This window comes from Dunckerocampus dactyliophorus, unplaced genomic scaffold (genome assembly GCF_027744805.1).
Source record: "Dunckerocampus dactyliophorus isolate RoL2022-P2 unplaced genomic scaffold, RoL_Ddac_1.1 HiC_scaffold_156, whole genome shotgun sequence".
Classification (NCBI taxonomy): domain Eukaryota; kingdom Metazoa; phylum Chordata; class Actinopteri; order Syngnathiformes; family Syngnathidae; genus Dunckerocampus; species Dunckerocampus dactyliophorus.
The window spans coordinates 1-21360 of record NW_026559851.1 but is presented as its reverse complement, the minus strand read 5'-3'; the positions used below and the strand labels follow the sequence as shown (position 1 = coordinate 21360).

General features: G+C 42.4%; 2 protein-coding genes across 4 annotated transcripts; one reads left to right on the top strand and one right to left on the bottom strand.

The window, feature by feature from the left end:
• Positions 1-948: 948 nt before the first annotated feature.
• Positions 949-2792, top strand: LOC129174691 (transmembrane protein 132C-like; the record flags this gene model as incomplete). Its single annotated transcript, XM_054766481.1, has 2 exons — positions 949-985; positions 1059-2792. Coding segments are annotated over 2 exons (856 nt in total), but the record flags the coding sequence as incomplete, so codon positions are not given.
• LOC129174692 (uncharacterized) lies at positions 2694-18510 on the bottom strand. 3 transcript variants are annotated; one of them, XM_054766483.1, is made up of 5 exons: positions 17771-18510; positions 17673-17698; positions 17266-17370; positions 17020-17160; positions 2694-16909 (listed from the first exon to the last, which is right to left on the bottom strand). In XM_054766483.1, the coding sequence occupies exon 5, from the start codon at positions 16416-16418 to the stop codon at positions 11895-11897; it is 4524 nt and encodes a 1507-aa protein (XP_054622458.1). In that variant the 5' UTR covers positions 16419-16909; positions 17020-17160; positions 17266-17370; positions 17673-17698; positions 17771-18510; the 3' UTR covers positions 2694-11894. The 3 variants fall into 3 exon arrangements, with proteins under 3 accessions (XP_054622458.1, XP_054622457.1, XP_054622460.1); XM_054766482.1 differs by having other exon boundaries at positions 17775-18510; XM_054766485.1 differs by lacking the exons at positions 17673-17698; positions 17771-18510 and having other exon boundaries at positions 17266-17450.
• Between the last annotated feature and the right edge of the window lie 2850 nt (positions 18511-21360).

The window sequence follows — 21360 nt, the reverse complement described above, 5'->3', positions numbered from 1 at the left end:
GAATATTAGCAGAAGAAATGTGGACTGACTTGCTGCCACCTTGGGGCGCCTTTCCTTGGTGCAATGTCTTGTGGGTTTTTGACTTTTAATTCCATCTGTAGTATCAAAACATTTGTTCCTCGAAGTTTGCCGACACATCTGACGAGGTGATGTCTGGTGGCGTCTTTTAGAAATGTCTCCTCGAGCGCTCCAGCAAACGCCTTTGACACAACAAGTGGGCATAATATAGTAATAATATTTTTAAAAAATACATATATAACACACAACAGCAATCCATCCAGAACTGGACCATAACAATAGGGAAAGCATTGCAGTGGACGACAGCTTCCAGGTGGGAACTTCTGGTGTAAATGTCACTTGCTCCTCCTCCAGTCACACAATTTTAGCATATTTCAACATCGGAGCACACGTCTAACACAGTAAATATGCCTTTCAGTGTTATTTTAGATAACAAATAACAAGGTTACCATGTGTTCTGGTGCCATGAGCACTTCAATACTTACTACTACAGTGATAAAGCCAAATAATGGATTGGACAGAATGCAAAGAAGTGGAGGAATGAAGAAAGGGGGGGGGGGAACAGACAACTGTACATTACTTGATAATGACAACAAAGTTTTAAAATGAGTGAGTTATAAAATGAGTCAAGCTATTTAACCTTGTGCAGACGAATTAATAAAATATGTGGTAGCCTCAGGTTGCAGGGAACGTATGCAAATGTTACGGTATACGTGAATTGTTCCTCACAAGGGTGTGAGTTAGGTTTCCCTTTCCTTGCATTACACTTTAATTTCATGGCTGGCTGGGGCTTTGCTGATAAGATTAGAAAATGACTGTTTTAGGTAAAAGCACAGTAAAAACATGTCTTGCATCATTTTTTATATCCGTTCCGAAATAAGGAACAATAGATAACCTCTATTCCGTTTGTGTGTCTTTTCTCTGTTTCAGTGGTAGACAGCAAGGTGATCCTGGAGGGTCTGCAGAGGTACACCCCGATGCCAATCTATCTGCCTGTCAGCTACCGGATCCTTAATGCTGAGTCAGCTTTCTTCCTACAGGAGGCAAACCAGGATTTAATGAGGAATTCCAGCCTGCAGGCCCGCACTGAGTCCTTCTTCATCCACCAGGCTCGCCACATGCCCTCTGTCAATGCTAGCTATGGGCCGCTATCGGTCCAACAGCCGGTCCCGCTGGAGATGCTGCAAACACAGCCCGGGCCGTTCAACCAGCACACTTTCATTTCACCATCAGAGCCAACATCGGCGTCACTGTCGCCGCTCTTTACGTTCAACTGGAAGGTTCACACTTATATCATCAATGAGAGGATTCACCCCAGCTGGCCCAAGGTCCAAGTGTTATTCTACATAGCAGGGAGGGACTGGGATGACTACAGCGCCATCCAAAAGCTGCCCTGCATCAGGATGTTTGCCTTCCATGAGACCCAAGAGGTACGGGGGACATGTAGGCTGAAAGGTGAACTCGGGATTTGCGTTGCGGAACTCGAGCCTCTTGCCAGCTGGTTCAGCCCACCCACTGTCAGGCCAGGTCGGCAGAGAGTGTCCGAGCAGGCCCAGGGCACCCCTGTGGAGCTCTATTACATGGTTCAAACCACTAACAGTGGGGACTGTAGTGCCGAAGACTCCAGGAAAGGCAGTGCGATTCGCACGGAGCAGCACGGTCCGATGGGCTACTCTGCTGGTCACACAGCCATGCAACGCATTGGGAGCGTCAGGCTCTTCCAGCCGTTATCGGAGCTGAAGCTTGACGGTAACTTTTTGGTCATGGTGCCCTCCAAACCCATCCGTCAGAGAGAAACCGTCTCGGCTTTTCTGGCTCTGTCGACACTTTCCTCTGTGCAGATCTTCACCCTCAGGTGAGCAATTCTGACAAGCTGTGTCAATTAAGCCTGTTTCAAGTCTGATCCCTGATCAAGTCGAGCTGCTCACTTTTGAACTGAATCATTCGTCCTGCAGTGCATAGTCAAACCTCACTGCTGCTTTATGGTTGTCATGAGACTTTTTTCTTTTTTTTGAAGGCATCACAAAAAAAGCTTCTTGTGTGAGGTGACATATGATGATGAATGTGATTGAACTAAATGTTGGTCGAACCCCCCAAATTGTTTGACGTTCGGGGCATTTGGGTTTAGGGGCTCCACTGAGGTAAAAGTGGATGATAGCCAACTAAGACTATGTTGGAGGGCGCCTGTGTCTCTTTCTTTGAGTTTTCAGTGCAGGTAGCTTCGTTTGTAGCCGGAAGCTTGTCTTCTTCTTTACTAGTTTTGACAGTTAACAGCATTTTGAAACTCACACTCCTGACACCAACACACACACAACAGTAAGCGAAGCAGCAACAAGCCAAACGTAGTTTGTTTGCTTTGTGGATGATCAACTCGTCCATTGTGAGGGAAAAAAAAAAAAACCCACAATCATAAAGGCTACGCCCAGCTTCACACTGCTTCCTGCAGACTCATTTAAAAAGCAAATGATAAATCACACAATTAAAAAATAGTTGAGCAGTAGGGGGAAAAACAAATGCGCATTTAGCCCAGCCTAGTGACATTTGCAGCCTTCAAACTGTCATCAGTGGGTGAAATTGTGTGGTTGCAACTCATTTCCGAGAGAAGAAGAATCACTGATGCTATGAATGATTTTGTTCTGACTCATGTAAAATGACTCAGGAGAGAAATTTAGAGTAACTAAGTGACAAAATGTGATGACGTCATATAAATTTAATCATTAAAAATAATCGTCAGAAACTAACTGTCAAAATATGATTGATGACTTGACACATCAGATGACATCATTTGGGAGGGGCGTGGTGAGGGGGTGTGGGGAAAAGGAAGAGGCGTGACTTTGTTATTTACATTAGAATGTGGCTATTATTCTAGAGGAGGGTTGATGGGCGTGGTTAAGGTGGTGAGGGGGGTGTGGAAATATATGAGATGTCTTATATAACGAGGAGTGTTTCAGTCAGACTATGAGTGACTGCTGGAGAAAAAAAAAAAAAAAAAAATGGCTGTGTTCAGGAAAAAGAGTCTGCATCTTGACGGGGGACGTCTGGTGGTTAGTGAGTTTAGAGGTATGGGAGTAGTTCCCTTTGTGGATCTATACAGTTATGAATATATGGAACCAGAGGTTACGCAGCTGAGAATTTATTCTACTGAATTTGAAAAACTGAAGAGCTCCATTCAAGATTTCATCGATTACATGCAGCATGTGCATGATGAAGGGGAAGTAGGACTTACGAGAATGCCGCCAAGTGTAGCGGTGAGAACGGATTCGCTACAGCGTGAAGGGGAGGGATCTTTTTTCGTCGATTGTTCGAGATCACACATCTGGCTGCTGGTGAGATATGGCTCCTCTGATGCTAATAGTGTCAGACCAAGAACTGTTATGGAGAAAGAGCGGCATTTCCCAATTCACCTGGCGTTCAAGGTGGAAGACTTCCCAAAGCTGGGTGATCTCTTGAAAGAAATGAGTTTGTTTTTCACTCAAGATAGTGTGAAGCGGAGGCATGACCTGCTGGAGAAGAGGTTAACCACTCGAGCTGAAGGCGGTGTTGGAAGACAGAGGCTGGCTAGTGTTAAAAGGCGGATAAATCTGAACCCCGTTTTTGACAGAGAACTGGAGGCTGATGGATTGGCCAGGAGAGGCTATGTTTCTGAATTGGAGACTGATTCCGCGTAATCACGCATGCGGGTCTCCGCCTTCTACACAGACCTCCCAGTCCTGCTTCTCTGACCCCTCCCACCAGAACCCTCCTACCAGACCCGCCTCCCACTAGGCCCTCCATCTACAAGACACGCCTCTCAGACCGGCCTACCAGACACACCCACTCGTTTTAAAATATAAATACAGAAGAAGTGGGAATAGAGAAAGTACTTTACTTCATCATGGCTGATTTTTCCTCGGACAACGCTCTGACCTCTCTTGCTGGAAACAACGTCGGCAGCAGCAGCACCAGCTGCAGCAGCTATGAAATCCGGGATGAAGAGCTTCTCAACTGGCTGTCAAACATTTCTCAGACATCTTCAGGACACGCTGAGATGTATAGGCCACTTTTCCACCGCTATCATGAGAATGATTCGACCCTTGTCACGACGTGTGAAGCGCAAGAGTACCAGACCGATCCCTACGCGTGCATGGTGAAGGGGGACATAGCGCTCACCCCTGGTCGGATCACTGGAGGATCCATAGCCAGCTCCGGTTCTCCACCCAAGGTGACTGAGCGAGAGGTGCCAGAAGGCTCACCGATGTATACAGTCGGTTGTTTTTCCCAATCCCTCGACAATGGACAGAGCCATGGCGAGCTACCATGCGGACCTCCATCCTACTGTCCATACTGGGGGGATAATGACAGCGGGGAAGAGGCAGCGCCTGCTCCAGTCTACACCATAGGAGCACACAAAGCGGTCCTGACGCCTCCAGACTCGCCCGCGCCTCAGTCTCCGATAGCGGCGAGTGGCGGATTTCTAGACACTGTAAAGGCGTGCGTGGCTAGCGCCGTGCAAGTGGTGGTGCAGGAGCAGATAAAAAAAGACTGTTACGGCTGTGAAGTCGATCACCCTTCTCAACGTCAGCATCCCTGTCTCTATCCTCCAGAACCTGGATATTTCAACACTAACTTTAAACTGTTAACAGAGAATCTGATGACATGGGAATTTCTTCCAGCTCTCAAGTATACACTGGAATTACTTGGGTTAGACATACTGGATGCTAGAGTGGAAGGAGCAGCGGAGGCTTTTCTTTACGATCTGAAGCCTGAAGAAAACATTCTGGAGAAAGTTGCAGAGATCAGGCGCGCCTACATAGAAGACGACACGGATAGGGAAGATCTGCTGCAGCGTTTCCTCGGTTTCTGGAATCCTTGATTCATCAAAATGGGAAATTATTATTTTAAACCACCCCCTAAACCAGTTGACAGTTTTCTTTTAAAACATGCAATTGCTAATCGGATCAATGATGCATCGTTATATCTGGCAAGCGGGGATGTCGATACAAAAGACTTGGAGCGTTTTGAAAGAGTGATGGCCATTGTAAGGGATAAGGGTCCTTTAGACCACTGGGAGAATCTGGTGTATCTCGGGTCAGACTTAAACAGCGATGGTTTTGAAGCAACATTACGGGGCATTATCGGGAATATTTCTGTGTGTAGTCTCAACTCTAGTCTCATGCACGTCTTGTATACCTATGTAGTCGATGTAGCGGTGTGTAAACTGAAGAATGGAGATAAAGTTGATGTTGATCAGTTGCTAAATGTATTACATGCTTTACACGCTTCAATTTTGAAAAAAAAAAAAAAAAAAAGATTTTTTGTTTTTTTGATTTAATATAAAACATGTATTGTAATCACTAACTGTGTAATCACTAATCATGTGTGGTCATCAATAAAGTCGAAGTCAAAACATTGTCGTATGATCTTTTCTGTTCACTAGTAGACATGGCTTCAAAGAAGACAGAACGCATGCTGAAGAGTATATATTATGATCCTGCAAGAGCTGGATCTTATGGTGGGGTTGAAAGACTTCAAAAGGCTGTCGAAGAGCAGACGGGAAAAAAAGTTAGCGGGGATGAAGTGCGAGACTGGTTGTCAGCTCAGGATGCATATACCTTACACAAAACGGCACGAAAAACTTATGCTAGAAATCGTGTTTTTGTTCCTCGTCCTTTGTATCAATTTCAAGCCGATCTTTGTGATATGAGTGCTCTGTCTAAAGACAATGATCGGTTTAAATTCCTGCTTACAGTAATAGATGTATTTTCCAAGAAAGCTTATGCACGACCACTGAAAAACAAGACAGCCTTTGAAGTTGCAAAGGCTTTTGCTTCAATTTTAGACCAGAGTGGTATTCCGGCTAAAATTCAAACGGATTCAGGGAAAGAATTTTTTAATCGACTCTTTGAAAAACTAATGATGAAGTACAACATTCAACACTTTGCAACAGGAAGTGAACTGAAAGCATCAGTGGTGGAAAGATTTCACCGTACGTTGAAGGGAAAAATGTGGCGGTACTTCACTGCAAAAAACACTCGTAGGTATATAGACGTAATTCAAGATTTACTCGATAGCTATAACAACAGTTATCATAGTGGAATAAAAATGAAACCTGCGGAGGTAACCCCTAGCAAGACCTCGCAAGTGTTTGAAAATTTATATGGGACACTATCTCTGAGCGCAAAACCATCCGTATTTAAATTCAAAGAAGGAGACATTGTACGGATTTCAAAATACCGTGGAGTATTTGATAAAATGTATGAACAGTCATTCAGCGATGAATATTTTATAGTGAACGAACGTATCCCCAGAGTCCCCCCTGTTTATAAATTAAGGGATATAAGAGGTGAAATTCTGAATGGAACATTCTATGAACCAGAACTGCAGAAAGTGATAATTGGTTCTGACACTCTTTTCCGCATAGAAGAAATTTTAGACCGGAAAATTAAAAATGGTCAGAAGATGGTTTTAGTCCGGTGGCAAGGATGGCCTCGTCAGTTCGACTCTTGGCTAGCTGCTAACGAGGTCGTTGAGCTCAGGAAGAAGAGAAACAAGAAAGACCAGGAAACAGCACAATGACAGGACGAGAGTCTTTCTACGTGACACTACCGTCGAATGCCTGTAATGACATTTTCCCGAGCAATACCAGCTCGAACTATATGACAACATTGTCACAACCTATAGAGCTGGATGGAGCTTACGAGGTCGCTTTAGCTGAAATTATGTATTGTCATACATGGAATAATATACGTGGGGGTGAGAATGGTTATGAATTATTGGATCATTCGAAGCCAGCGAATCCTCCAATGTATATGAAAATTCCTAGGGGACATTATGACAGCATTGATCTAATACTGAGGGAGATAAATGCTTTATTTAAGTCAGTAAACATTGATCTAATTTTTCATTACAATTCTATAAACAGAAGAATTTATATATTAGGGAGTGCTAAATATTCTATCAAGTTCGAAGCGCCGCTGTCCTACATGCTGGGTTTTGAACCCGGTCAATGGATTAAAACAGAAGGAAATCCCGTGAGTAAATATCCCTGCGATATTAACGGCGGTCAATATAATTTTTTCGTCTATACCAATATTGTGGAAGCACAACATATCGGAGACTATGTTGTTCCCCTTCTAAGAATTGTTAAAAAGGAAGGATCTTACGGTGACCTGATCACTTTCTCCTACAACCGCTTACACTACGTTCCTGTCAATAAACAGCGCATACAGGATATCCAGATTGAATTAAAAACAGATTTAAATACCCCGATTCGATTCACATACGGGAAGACCATCTGCAAACTACACTTTAGACCGGTATCAAAGATCTTGATCTGAATTCAACAGAATAACCCAGAATGAATTCGCAAAGATTTGTGGATTATTATGTGAATCAGGCTGGAGGCGGATCACTCAACGGATTTGTTGGTGCCCCGGTTCTTTACGGCAGGGGATTTGGTTCTATGCTGAGTAGGGCATTCAGATTCGTCTTGCCTCTTCTTAAACGTGGAGCTAATATTGCCAGGCCACATTTGAAATCTGCTGTGAGAGGGATAGCATCTGATGTTGTTGGAGCTGTAACCAGCCATATTGCCAATCGTCGACGTGACGAAACTCAGGACGGATCGGGACTACTACGAATAGCACGTGGAAGAGGAAAAAGAGCTCTAGCAGCATTATCACACGCTATACCAAAAAAGAAACGTAAAACCTCATCGAAAATACACCGGAAAGTTAAAAGTCAACGAGGCGGAGGGGATATATTTTAACCATGTCTCTTACACATCACCTCTCGTCAGAGTGCACCAAATCAGAGCTCGACCTCTTTGCTCCTCCGATGACACAGCTATCTATAGATCAGACCAATTATGTAGAGATCCATCCTTTGAACTCTATTGCTGATCAAGAAGTGTTAGATTTCCTGATACCTGGAAACGGGAGTTTCTATCTAGATCTAAACTCAACACTACTCTATTTACGCCTCAAGATTACAAACGCCGATGGGACTAATCTCGGAAATGCTGATAACTGTGGAATAATACAGTACCCTCTAAATACTATATTTTCACAGGTAGATGTCAGTCTGAACGATGTTCTCATTAGCTCTTCATCCGCAACTCATCCTTACAGATCTATTATTGAAACCCTCCTCAACTTTTCACGACAAACATTGGAGAGTCAGTTTTCAGCAGGTCTGTGGTACAAAGACGATGGCGATGATTTAGATTCAATTGACACGACACCTGGCGGCCCCAACAAAGGCCTTATCAAGCGTACAAGCTTCACTCGTGGTTCGCGACCATTCGAGTTAATTGGTCCCCTGCACAGTGACATTTTTTTTTCCGAAAGACTCCTGCTAAACAATGTGGATGTGCGATTGAAACTTGTAAAGGCTAAAAGTGCTTTTACACTGATGTCCGCTGCAGCTGACGAGTTCAATTTAAACATTCTGAGTGCTAGCATTTTTGTGAAAAAGGTGCAAGTCTCGCCGGATGTCATGCTAGGACATTCAGCCGCTTTAATGAAATCCAACGCAATTTACCCGATAAGTCGTGTTGTTGTTAAAAATTTTAGCATTCCAGCGCAGTCACGTGTATGTTCACAGGACAACTTGTATCTGGGTAGACTTCCAAAATATATAGTCGTCGGAATTGTCGACCACAGAGCATTTGTCGGAGCAAGGGAGCTGAACCCATTTAAGTTCCAACATGCAAATCTTGAATACCTCTCTCTCAGTGTAAATTCACGCTTTATCCCGGCGAAACCTTACCAACCCAACTTTAATACACATCAGAGTGTTCGCGAATTTTACAATCTCTATCTGGGAACAAACAGACACCTCAGAGACGCTCCCCTGAGTATTGACCGCGAAAACTTTGAAAATGGTTACTCACTGTTTCTGTTCAATCTGTCAAGAGACGATGAAATGGACGCTGAAGCTCTCTCTCCTGCGCTACATGGAACATGCCGTTTGGATTTAAGATTCAGAATGGCGTTACCGAGAACTATGACATTGATTGTGTACGCTTGTTACGACAGTGTCATAGAGATAAACTCGAAGCGTCAGGTTCTGATCGACTACTAAAACTGGAGAAATGAACAACCATCAAATAGATTCTATCCTGAGACCGATCTTGGGCGAGACGTTTGGAGGGGTTTGGCCTAGTGATTTACTGCCAACTAAGATTGATAAACGACCGTGCTATCTCGTCGTTAACACCCATGACCAAACCCGTGAGGGTGAACACTGGGTGGGGATGATTATTGAAGCTGAACAAGACAAATCATGCTTCTTCGACAGCTATGGCCATGAACCGGATTTTATATTTTATCCTGAAAGTTTTATAACTTTCCTCACTAGAAATTCTCATGAAATACGCTACAACAAACTCCAAGTACAAGATGACAACTCTTCGACTTGTGGCGCCCATGTTATTTTTTTCCTCTGTCAACGCTTTAAAGGACTCTCTTTTCAAGAAGTAATGAGGCTGTATTCTGATAATTTAAAAAAGAATGATGCTCTTGTCACCAAGTTTGTCAAGAAAAATGTTAAATGTATTTCACATGTGAAGACCGCTAAAACCTGTAATCAGAAAGCATGCTCTTTAAAACTATTTAATGAGTGTTATATCTGTTCTGAATAAATGCTCTTACTCCGATGTATAATTCCCAATAAATTTTTATTGGTAAAAAAAAAAACATACAGTCTGCATGAATTCATTTGTATCGAGTGAAATCTAACCAGTTGGAGGGGATCGGTGTAGACAATCGCCATTCAGACGCTGTAGGTGTATACAGTTGATGAACGAGATTCGGACTGTCATAATCTCTGTCTAACGGTGATGCCGCCCCAGATTTTTTCCCCCCGCGTTTTCTCTTACTCCGACGTATCTGAGGGCGAGGTTCACTCGTGGTATTGGAGGGTTTAAGTCGTAATTGCTCGCGTGCGTGAGTGTTCATAACAGTTGTGATTGGAATATTTAATTCAGAAATTGTTTTTAAAAATGTATCCCATCCGCGAGGTACGGTCCGTCCGTGGAATCGACGGTTTGTCAGAGTTTTCATTAAATCGAAAATATGAGACCCTTTAATGAGGTTGTCCTGCACAATTATCTCGCCTGAACGGTTCCATCTTAGAAGGTCTGAATTACGAAGCTTCTGTAGAATATATGCCGCATTTTTCCGATTGCGTGATCCTATGTTGTCTAAAATCTCTTTTTCAATGTTGTCAGGACGTTCTTCCTCTTCAACCTTGACATAGTCACCTACATCTTCACCTCCTTTCTCTGTGGGTGTAGTAGGTAGTTTCAAAAGTATTTCACGACTGCGACTCTCCTCCTTTCTGAGTAAGGCCAGATATTTTTCAAGTAGATCGTTATAATGTAGTGACTTGCTGTATGCCGGTCCAGGTTGTTTTAACAGACGTTCCATTTTCTCTTCCAAAACATGCTGAGCTTTCTCGCTGATGTTTTCTGCATGCGTCTTCTTCTGGGTTAAAGTCTCTAGTTGATGGGGGGAAATCATGTACATTTTACTAAATGACGCCATGACGATGGTCTGTGTCTATCTCCCACCGGTAAACAAACTGGTTAGGAGTGGGATTGCTGCTCCTAATAACGCCCCAAGGAAACCACCGGACTGTGTCAACACCTTACGCTTATGTTTTATGGCAGTTTTACGGTTAGCAAAGAGTTTGATGATTTTTTTCTGCTTTTTTAACCTACTGTACTGCTCGGAGGATAGTGGGATGTTCCCCTTCAAAACATTCAAAGCTATCTCACAGACTGCCAGGACGAGATCTTTCGATGCATGGCTAAGAAGGCTCTGTCTCTCTTTTGGTTTTAGACTGAGCAGGGCTTTTAAAATGGGGAGGTTTCTTTTAATCCGCTTTGACATGGTTTAAATCACTTTTTATACTGATACACTACAGGCCACTCGTGTGGAAGTATGCCGCTTCTCAGTCGGAAATGTTCTGGACAGTCGGGTCTTAAGTCCACGATTAAATATGAGTAGGGGTCTTTAGTCGCGTCATTAAAACTCTGAAGAAAATATTCTCTTCGTCCGGGGAACATTTGCTGAGCCAGAATTCTAATCTGCAGTTTATCACGAGGCGATTTGAAAAGGACCATATAATTAGTGTTTAAACTAATAGTTCTGCTATGTTTTCCTTGATGAAACAAGTTTTGAACTAGAAAGATTACAGATAATTTTCGATGATGTCTATACATTGTAAATGCCTTCATTAATTCATCATGATTCGCCCCAACGTCCATGCAATCATCGACAACTAAAAGACTGTGCTGATTTGATGGAAAAATATTTTCATCCGTCAAAGAGTCAGGGATTCCTTCAATAAATTTAATCTTTACATCTCTAGCCAATTCATCATACATGGGTTGGTAGGATGAATAGCTCCAGATGATTCGATCGGGAACTCTGGAAAAAGTATCCTTCATATTTTGGAGTACATGTTTCACAAAGAACGACTTCCCACTTCCACTTGCCCCTACAAGGAGAGCGGTGAATGGAAGTTTGAAACGAGGATCAAAATATACTTCTTCCATGTTACGCATCTGCTGTTTCTGTAAACTGGCAACCTAAATAACCAGAACACTGATTTTATTCACAGACATCAAGATGTAAACACAAACAAATGAAGAAGGGTTTATTGATATAGCATATGTGCATATATGATTTACTACAGATTACATCATGACTAAAAATACAGAATACATCTTCAAGAAAAACACAGAATACATGATAAAAAATATAAAAAACAGAATAGAATTACAAAACAATGATATAATTCTAAAAAGGTCTGGGTAGAAAAGTCATCAGGTCAAACCGTCATAAATCTACACAGTCCTTTTCAGAAATTGCTGCCGTTTCATCCTGGAACTAATAACCAAATGGTAATGTTTTTCCATCTGCAAGGAGTCGTCTTTTATCATAGACAACTGCGAAGTTGATTATGCGTTGTTTATTAGTGAGTTCAAAGGCTTTCATATTGCGAGTAATTTTATTGTAATGTGTAGAGATTTCACGCCGATTGTCCGGCTCTCTGAGATATCCCTCTACCAGATCTGTGAGGCTGTCAAAGTTAATTTTTTTACAGTTTTCATAATTTTGTGTAATCCCTTTAGCACGTAAAGTCACCTTACCCTGTTGTGTGAGATAGGCATACGATTTGGGACCCGCAGCGCTCCAATTGCATATGTAGTCTCCATGATCTAATTCTGATGTCAAATCTCCGAGATAATTACCGAGTGGAGGGTTATATTGATCAGAGGGGCTGCTTGTGTAAACGATAGAATCAGTGTCACAGTACAGAACACGATCTTGGAGCAAATCTAATTGCTTGTAAAGTTCAAGTCGTGCATAAGAAGTTGTGAACGCCGCTAGAAAAATATTTGCGTCGCCTGGGGGTAAGACACACCTAGAATTATGGCGCCATTGAACAAGTGCAATATCGTCATTTATGAAGTGAAACTGTGAAATGTCGTACTTGCTAGAAAAGAGAAATTCAAAAAAGCGTTGCGGTGTGCTCACCAGACTGGTTGAGAGCTGGTTTGATCTTTGTGCTAGTTTTCCCCAGAGAGAATTTAGCAGTAGTTTGGCAATCTGTCTTTTTGCGGGGTTGTAGACAATTTTCTCCGGATCGAGATCGATACCTTGCTTCTCTTTATAGTCACGGATGTAACCCTGTTTAGTCTGAAGAGTTTCAACTCCGCTAGGGTAGCCCGACGCCTCTTGCTTCTGTTTAAGGAAAGTGTAGATATAGTCTTTAAACAGCACATCTGATTTCTCTTCGAAGTTCCATATTTCGTAAATTTCAGCCAGAAAATACCCCTTTCGCACTGCCTCGATTACTTCTATCGTTACCCACACCCCTTGGAGGGCCCGTTCTTCATCATTGTGTGTACAGTCAGTAGTTTGATTGTTCACGAGTGCACATAATCGACACAGTGTGAAAATTAATTTCCCTTTGTCGTTTCTAATAGGCAGTACAGGGAAAAACAGTTGACGTGGAGGGTAAACTTTAGCATGTATTAATCCAAAGTAATTTTCAATGCTGTCAAAATCCTTTCGAATTATTTTCGGATGCCCTAATGGGTAGTGAAAATGTGCATTTACAAACGGATACAACGATGTGAAATCAACGTAATTTACACGCTCACCTGGGCTGACAACATGGCGGAGACGGATAGCAGCCGTACGGCCTCCATATAAGGCTGCTCTGGGATCTAACGGAATTGGTTCTTGAAACCTCTCTAAGAAAGATTTAACATTCGGGTCTGTTTTTTTCTGTACACTCCATTCGTGTTCCCACTTGATCACCACAGTTTGCACCTTGTAATCGTTTTGTAATCGATCCAGCCTTTTCAAAGTCTCAGAGTACACCTCACTAAAACAAGTCTTTGACAATGGAGAAACATCACTTCCCATATAACACTTTGGACAGCCATGAAAATAACAGCCTAGAAATTCAAAGACAACTTTCCCTCCATTTAACTCTCCATATCCATCAACTGAATAACGCCCAAATTTAACTTCACCTCCGTTCAAAGCATGTCTTATTGAAATCCCCCGTGAGAAGGCCTCATACTCAAGCCACTGTATAGACGCATGTGAGAAAGCCTTGCTGTTTGTTTTGTAATTGTTAGGACAGGGAATCGCGATTGTATTGGGTTTTAAAAATTTTGTTTGAAAGACATTCAAAGCTGCTGAAGCAATGGTCACACTGTCAAAAGGATCACAGTCTGTTGTTTTTATGAATTCATTACGGAAATTGCTTGCACCCTCGGCTAAGATTTCAACATCGTTTTCACAGTAAGATACTAACTCTGCATCATAGTCAAACTCTTGATCTTTGACAGTCTGATACCAGTTAAGGAAATCCTCTCTTTGTTTTGGACTCATTTCGTCAGGTGAGTACATCTCGGCCGGTGGATAGCTTCCTCTATAGCCATTTTTTGAAAGATCGGTAAATCTGTGTGGGAAGTAGCCTTTTTTAAGCTGTGTCTTACATCCCAACGCCTTGGAAAAGTCTCTGAGTGGGATAGGAATAAATGAGAACGAGTCAATAAATTTAAGTTGAAAGTCATTATCCAGGATCAGGATTATTTTACTCCCTTGTGCTATCACAGACGGTGACAAACCTTGAGTTACATAAGCATTCAAGATGATATGATGATCAAAACCTTTGCCAAAATGGGAAATGAAAGTTGTCTGTTTATGTTTTTTCTGTCGGAAATGGAGAAGAAATTTTAAAGCGCATGAATGCCCCTTCCAGACACGGCGCTCACCATTAAGTGACTGAGCCACCACAAGCACCGGAAGATGGGTTCCAGTGGTTTGAGAAGTCTCAAAATCAAAAAATACAATCTTTTTTTCATGTATTTCTTTTTCAGATTTGATTGGTTTTGTACGCATGTAACAGACATGTTTATCTTCGCCGCTTTCAATCATAGAGTTATTAGCTGATGTCTGCTCTAACTCATTGTTACGAGACGACAATGTTGTTTTAGGTTGTTTACAAATTGTGCACATCTTGATAGCACAAGTATGCTCTTTAGGATCTCTGATAGATGTGTAGTACAATGATTTACATCTAGGACATGTTTTATTGGTCTGACACATGCTGGCCATCTTTTTGATTTTCGGATGCCATTTTTTCTCGCGATGTCGTTCGTAGCATTGTCTATTTGTACAGAATCGATTGCAATCAGCACAGTAGGTTTTTTGAATTGGACCCTGTTTACAATCTGTGCAACAGATGTTGCAGCTTTTTTCACAGAAATGCTTATATTGACACTGATACCCTGTGTGACAATGTTTACAGAAAAACTTCACACCTAGAAATCCCTTAATATTATTTATCCCGTAAAAATGATTATTGTGTAAAAGCAGATAGCGTATTGTGTCTCGTTCGGGTGTTCCTGTTTGAAATGTAACCAGGTTGTTGTTTTTTTCTCTGTCAGACGTTTGGTAAAAGATAACAATTTTACACGCTAACAGCTCCTCAAATTTGACAACATCATCGAATGTGACCATTGTATCAGCAGTCAGACCTGCTCTGGTATGGATGTCCCAGCCTGCCTTTATGGCTTCCATCATCGTCAACTTCGGATTTGTCAGTAATGCCAGATTTACAGCAAAACATGTTTGATCGGGATTGGGGAGTACAAATAAATGTCGTGCTTTTTTCTTCACAATTTCGCTCGCAAGACATGATTCAATTCGTCTCTTACCCCCTCCCCGCGGAGCCTTCACAAAATTGACAATTAGCTCAAGCGATCCATCGGTGAAAACAGACATATTACTCTGGACTAATCTGTCTAAAAGTTCCTGTAATTGTGACACTGTCCCCTCTCCATAACGCACGCTCATTGAGACATCGTCTTGCAAACGATCAGCACGCAGATTAACTTGGATAACGTCATTTGGCTGGACATCAGCTCTGTGAATCATGCTTGAAATCCTATCGCGAAAACCATTTGTGACATTCAAATAAAATTCACGAAAATTGGGAATTGCAGATGGTGGTGGAAAGCGAAGGAAAGAGCGAATCTCAACATTATTAAATCTTTCACGGTTTGTGACATGCATGTCATCACTAGTGCAAGGTGCTGGAACATTAACAGCCGCACTATTTGTGTTGTTTATCCCCATAGATGTGGATTGACCCTCATTACTCTGATTGATGACGCTCTCTGTCTGTTCACCCTCGCCCCCACCCCCCACCTGATGGCCTCTTTCCAGAATGTTGAGTGCATCACAACACTGACTGTCTGATGGAGACCACGGGTCATCTATTTGACTGTTGAGTGCATCACAACACTGACTGTCTGATGGAGACCACGGGTCATCTATTTGACTGTTGAGTGCATCACAACACTGACTGTCTGATGGAGACCAAGGTCCTGAGTCAACATTGCTTTGCGATACGGGCGAAGGAACGGGGGAGGGGTATCTGTACATTTGGAGTAAGGAAATTAGCTCATCAGGGGATGGAAGAAAAACTTCTCCCCCTCTTTCAGGTGAATCATGCCGAGCCTGAATTGGGCTATTTTGGGGAGAAGGCTGATTAGCCCGGCCTTCAGATCTTTGACAGTTGATCTCTGAGATCAACTGGAGAAGATGCTCTCTAATTTCAGGGGAATTGTTGTGATCTGATTCCGCACTGCTATGCGGAACGGGGCAGGGGTATCTGTACATTTGGAGCAAGGAAATTAGCTCATCAGGGGATGGAAGAAAAACTTCTCCCCCTCTTTCAGGTGAATCATGCTGAGGCAGAATTGGACTGTTTCGGGGAGAACCCTGATTAGCCCCGCCTTCGGATCTTTCTCGGTTTATCTCAGAGATCAAGTGGAGGAGATGCTCTCTAATTTCAGGGGAATTGTTGTGATCTGGTTCAGCCATTTGTCTTTATCACCCGATCAAAAATTAGTCTTCAAATTGCAACCTGCGATGGACTCTTTGTGGCAGTGTTCTTTGTTCACGAGTGGCACGTCTAGCGTTAGCTGAATATGAATTGACAGAATGCCTGCGTCTAACGTTCTGTCTAAGTTGATTATATATATTCTCAATCATGCGGCGATTTAAACATGCTATATCATACATGTATCTTCTGAACACTTGTTCGACAATTAGCACAGAGGTGTTGAAATCCACTGTTTCAATTCCATCATTGTCTGAGACTATATCCCTCTGATTTAGAGCTTGCATGTCAACATATTCACTTTCACTATCTGGAAAATAATGAAATCTTTCCTGGTTGTAGACTCCAGCGTCAGATGTCTCCTCCTGTCCCGTTTCTTGTCCCACATCGGACTCTGCTGTGTTTTCCTCGAATTCTGTGTCGTTTTCTCCCTCTGTCACATCCAGCGTTGAGGGGGTCAGTGGCGCAATCCCTATAACAGAGCAGACTCTGTTATTCATCAACATTTACACAGTACATACAGAGATAATTGTTGACATAAATATGAATTCATTAAAACCGACACACATTTGTTTAACTTACCGTGACTTGAGTTTGGACTTGTAAACCCCACAATAAAATGCAGTGGGTTTTGGACCGGCGGTGTTAAAGTGTTTTCCACGAATCCCGAAGTCTGTCCCCAAACTCCCCCGTCTATCGTAGAGCGATCGCCCTCTGCAAATCCTGTGTCAGAGAGGATCTTGTTAGTCATCAGCATTTACACAAAACATAAAGAGCTAATTCCCGACATCATCCTGTATTAAACTAAACCTACACACGATTGTTTACCTTGTGCCTGGTTTTGAGGCGTTATAAAGTCCACATTAAATCCCTGCATTGGGTTTTGGACCGGTGACACTAGGGCCACTGGTGGCGGTGAAGTCAGATCGATCACTGGAAATCAAACATACTCAATTTATTTTATTTTCCCCAATATATATTATATAATCAACATCCTGGCTCTCTCTCTCTCTCTCTCTCTCTCTCTCTCTCTCTCTCTCAGAGGTAGAGAGACATGCGCACTCACACACACACACACACACACACACACACACACACACACACACACACGCAGACAGGCAGACAGGCACGCACGCACACAGGCACGCACACACACAGGCACGCACACACACGCACCCTGAGAAACATAAACCTCTAAAAGAAATTTCTTTCAGCTACATGATTTGAAAACGTACCTTCAATTGGTGAAGATGCAGCTCTCCTGTAAGTAGAAAAAAAAATTTACCTTTCAGGCTAAACACCCTAGATAAATTATATACAATATGAAACTTACGTACATGCAACAGCCCATGTCAATGTCCGATGTCTTGTAGTCGTCTCCAGGCTCTGTGTTCAAACTCTCTGTCTTGACGTTGTTCGCTGATTTTTGCGAGTGATCTGGAAACCTACCGTCGACACCTGCCTTTTATACCATTTTATACAATAGGGGAGGAATGTTTAAGTGCCAGATATGTTTTTTAAAGCCTCAATCACATTGTCTTTTTTATACAAACCATGAGGCCCCTAGTATTGATTAGAGCTAGCTAAAAAAGACCCCGCCACGGATCAGTCCAAAGAAACCCCCATCTACTATAAAAATGGTATTAAAATGATCTCATGTGAACCATGGGCCCCCGCTATTGACACGGGAGCCATGAGGCCCCCGCTATTGATTATAGTTACCTAAAAAACACCCCCATGAGATATGTTTTTTAAAACTACAAGCACATTGTCTTCTCCCGTGGGAAAACGAGACACCCTATTGATATTATATATTTCACACACCCGAGACAGCACCCCACCATTCTTTCTTTTTGCTTGAGAGACCCCCATAGATCACGCCCAGGAAATCCTCATCTACTACAAAAATGGCGCGAGTATTAAAATGATCTCATGTGAACCACGGGGCCCCAACCTAATGATCATAGTTACCAGAAAACACCCCCATCAGATATGTTTCTTCATCGCCCCAAGCAGATCCTGTTCCCCAGGAAACATGAGACCCCCACCATTCTTTCTGCTTGAGAGACTCCATACACTAAACCCAGAATGCCCCCACATACCCCCTCCCCTTCCCTCCACAGCCAGTGAGAGGTGTCTCCCACAAAAATGGCGCGACTATTAAAACGATCTCATGTGAACCATGAGGCCCCCGCTATTGATTATAGTTTCCTAAAAAACACCCCCATCAGATATGTTTTTTAAAACTACAAGCACATTGTCTTCTCCCGTGGGAAAACGAGGCCCACCTTATTCATAATATATACCGCACACACCCAAGAGTCACACACACACACACACACACACATCACCCCCCAAGAATCTCGCCCACACCCCCTCCCCTTCCGCAGCCCTCTAAGACCTCTCTACTCACAGTTTAAAAAAATGATGTCATCTGATGTGTCAAGTCATCAATCATATTTTGACAGTTAGTTTCTGACGATTATTTTTAATGATTAAATTTATATGACGTCATCACATTTTGTCACTTAGTTACTCTAAATTTCTCTCTCAGGAACAGTGAAACTAATCAGGTTGTACACTGGCGCTACGTGTCGTAGCCGGCATGCAGAAAAGCTGTCATTGTTAAACACATTATGCGACACAAATGGAGTTGTGGTTGTGTATTTGCCCGTTTCTATGAAGTGGTGTAGCCTTGCAGCTCTGGGCTTGGTAACCGTCTGGTTGTTTTGGTAATCCTTCATTCCGAAAACTTAACTGGTGAACCATACTGAACTGAATGAAATTGTACTGCTTGGTAGCTTTTGACCACAGGATGTTTTCATTTAAAAATACTGCAGTGCGTTTCATCCGTATTATCAGCAGTGGGCAAATTCATGGATTAGTATGTGGCATTAGAGATTAGAATATGTTTACATGTTAAGCCTTTGATTTGCCACAGAAGCCTCTCGATTGCAGGAAACCTTTCCATGACACTACTTGCCCACCGCCGTTTGTTTATTTGGGTCATTTACCGACTGGAGCAATTTAGGTAGTGTTGCAAATGCCGATTAAACAAGTACTTTTGAAACGGTGCAGACATTTAACGGGTCCTCAAACCCGTACCTAAAAAATGCAAAACATACCAAATTTGTCCAACAACAACAACATCATCTTTTTACTTTTATGGAATTATCTGACGTGCAAGTTGAACAGAATAGTCATCCAAAATTTAGTAATTTCTCGTTTCTCACGGTTAATTGGTCCTGTACCCAACAGTAATGAGTGAATTTCCACAAAGTAGGACTCCTTGTTTATAAATGAAATATTTTAATAGTTAGAGCATAGAAAACCTGTTTACAACCTTAAGGTCGGGAATACATTTTATAAGGGGCGTCAGACTGTGTTCTGTTGCATTACTTGCAAGTTACCTGCACAATATCACCTTCAAGCACTTGTTGCAGCTGGCATACTCTAATTTAGCACTGAAACGAGGCACAGAGCACCACTTAGTTTTTCAGTCCGATTACGGTGCCATTATAATGCCAAGTTGTGGTACGCATCCCTACTCGCTTTGCATTTTTCCAGCCTTAGTACAAGTCTATTTGTGGTTATTCCACATGAAAACGTCAGTCATTGATTGATCGAGAAATGCCTCGTATGAAAAATTATTCAGCGAGACTTTAATTGCGCTGTGTTGTTTGATGCAAATAGAGGCGTAAGGGATATTTCTGCTGGGGGTTCCTGTATGCCTGAGATCTAAATCATGACAGATGAAACTGTAAGTGTCTTCAAAGTGGAGCTGTGACACAGTGCCACTGCAATTTGTCAACCCTGGATGAGCAGGAAATCTGCCAAAAAAGCCTCATTGCTGTTTCTCTCACTCCAGTGATGATGAACTCCCATGAAGTACTACCGTTTGCTGTGTGTTTATCACACTCAACACCATGTGTGCATTAAATGGGAGCTTGGATGGCCGTATTTTCGCTACAGCCATGTCTGTAGCACCCAATAGCAATTTAAAAGGTCTCTTATTTTTACCCTTGGTGGAGTGCAGCCTTAAAATGCAACCAAAACTATTTCATTAGCAGCCAAACCTCAAAGTGTTTGAAAATTGCAGGCTGCTTTATAGAATGTGACTGCAAGCTTACCAAACTTTGTAATTGCACTCCTGATTAATCCTACGTTAAACTTTAATTTTGAGCAAGACTTTTTATCTTTTAAAAAAAACTAACAAACAAAACAAGCTAGCGCAGTGTTTATTTTTCTCTTGTTCTAGGAATGCATGATATTAAATAAACCATGCCATTAAAGTACTTGCACCATTCTTGAACGCAATTTGTTAAGGAATACTGGTTGATCTATGATTTATTTGGAATTTGAAGCTGTTAGTTAACAAAGTGTATTCTTGTCTCCTCTTGTTCTAGTTCTCTGAATCTCAAAATCTGACCAGGCCATGAATCTTTTGGGTTTAACTGTATACGTGGCCTGAATCCCTGCGATGATCTGGATGTTGGCACTGCTTCATAAGCAATATCACAAGAGGTGGGGGTCGGGGAGTGTGTACGCGTACATGAGGATCTCTGTCCTACGAGAGGGCCTTTGAGTTTTATTTTACTTCATTCCCTTTTCCGATTTGTGTATTGAACATAGTGTGACTGGAGAGGCTGTGACCATTGACAGCTTACTTTACAAGCAACTGTGCCGCATGTTTTTTCCTCAGCAGTGAAGGCATCATTAACTATTTACAGTATGTTGTTTGGACCCGCTCCCAACCCATCTCAATTCTGTTTTCACTCCCACTGATGCATCTCCTCCTCCTCCTCTGTGTTACTTGTGACAAATGAAGACTGAGATGGTCAAGCTTAGTTAAGGTTCCTGGCCTCTGCCCATCAAGTCAATCCTCCCACCAGCCACAATTATCAACCTCATCTTCTTATTTTT

What these genes read in the sequence shown, in the direction of transcription:
- LOC129174692 (XM_054766483.1), bottom strand. Translation starts at nt 16,418, where the DNA reads ATGGCTGAACCAGATCACAACAATTCCCCTGAAATTAGAGAGCATCTC.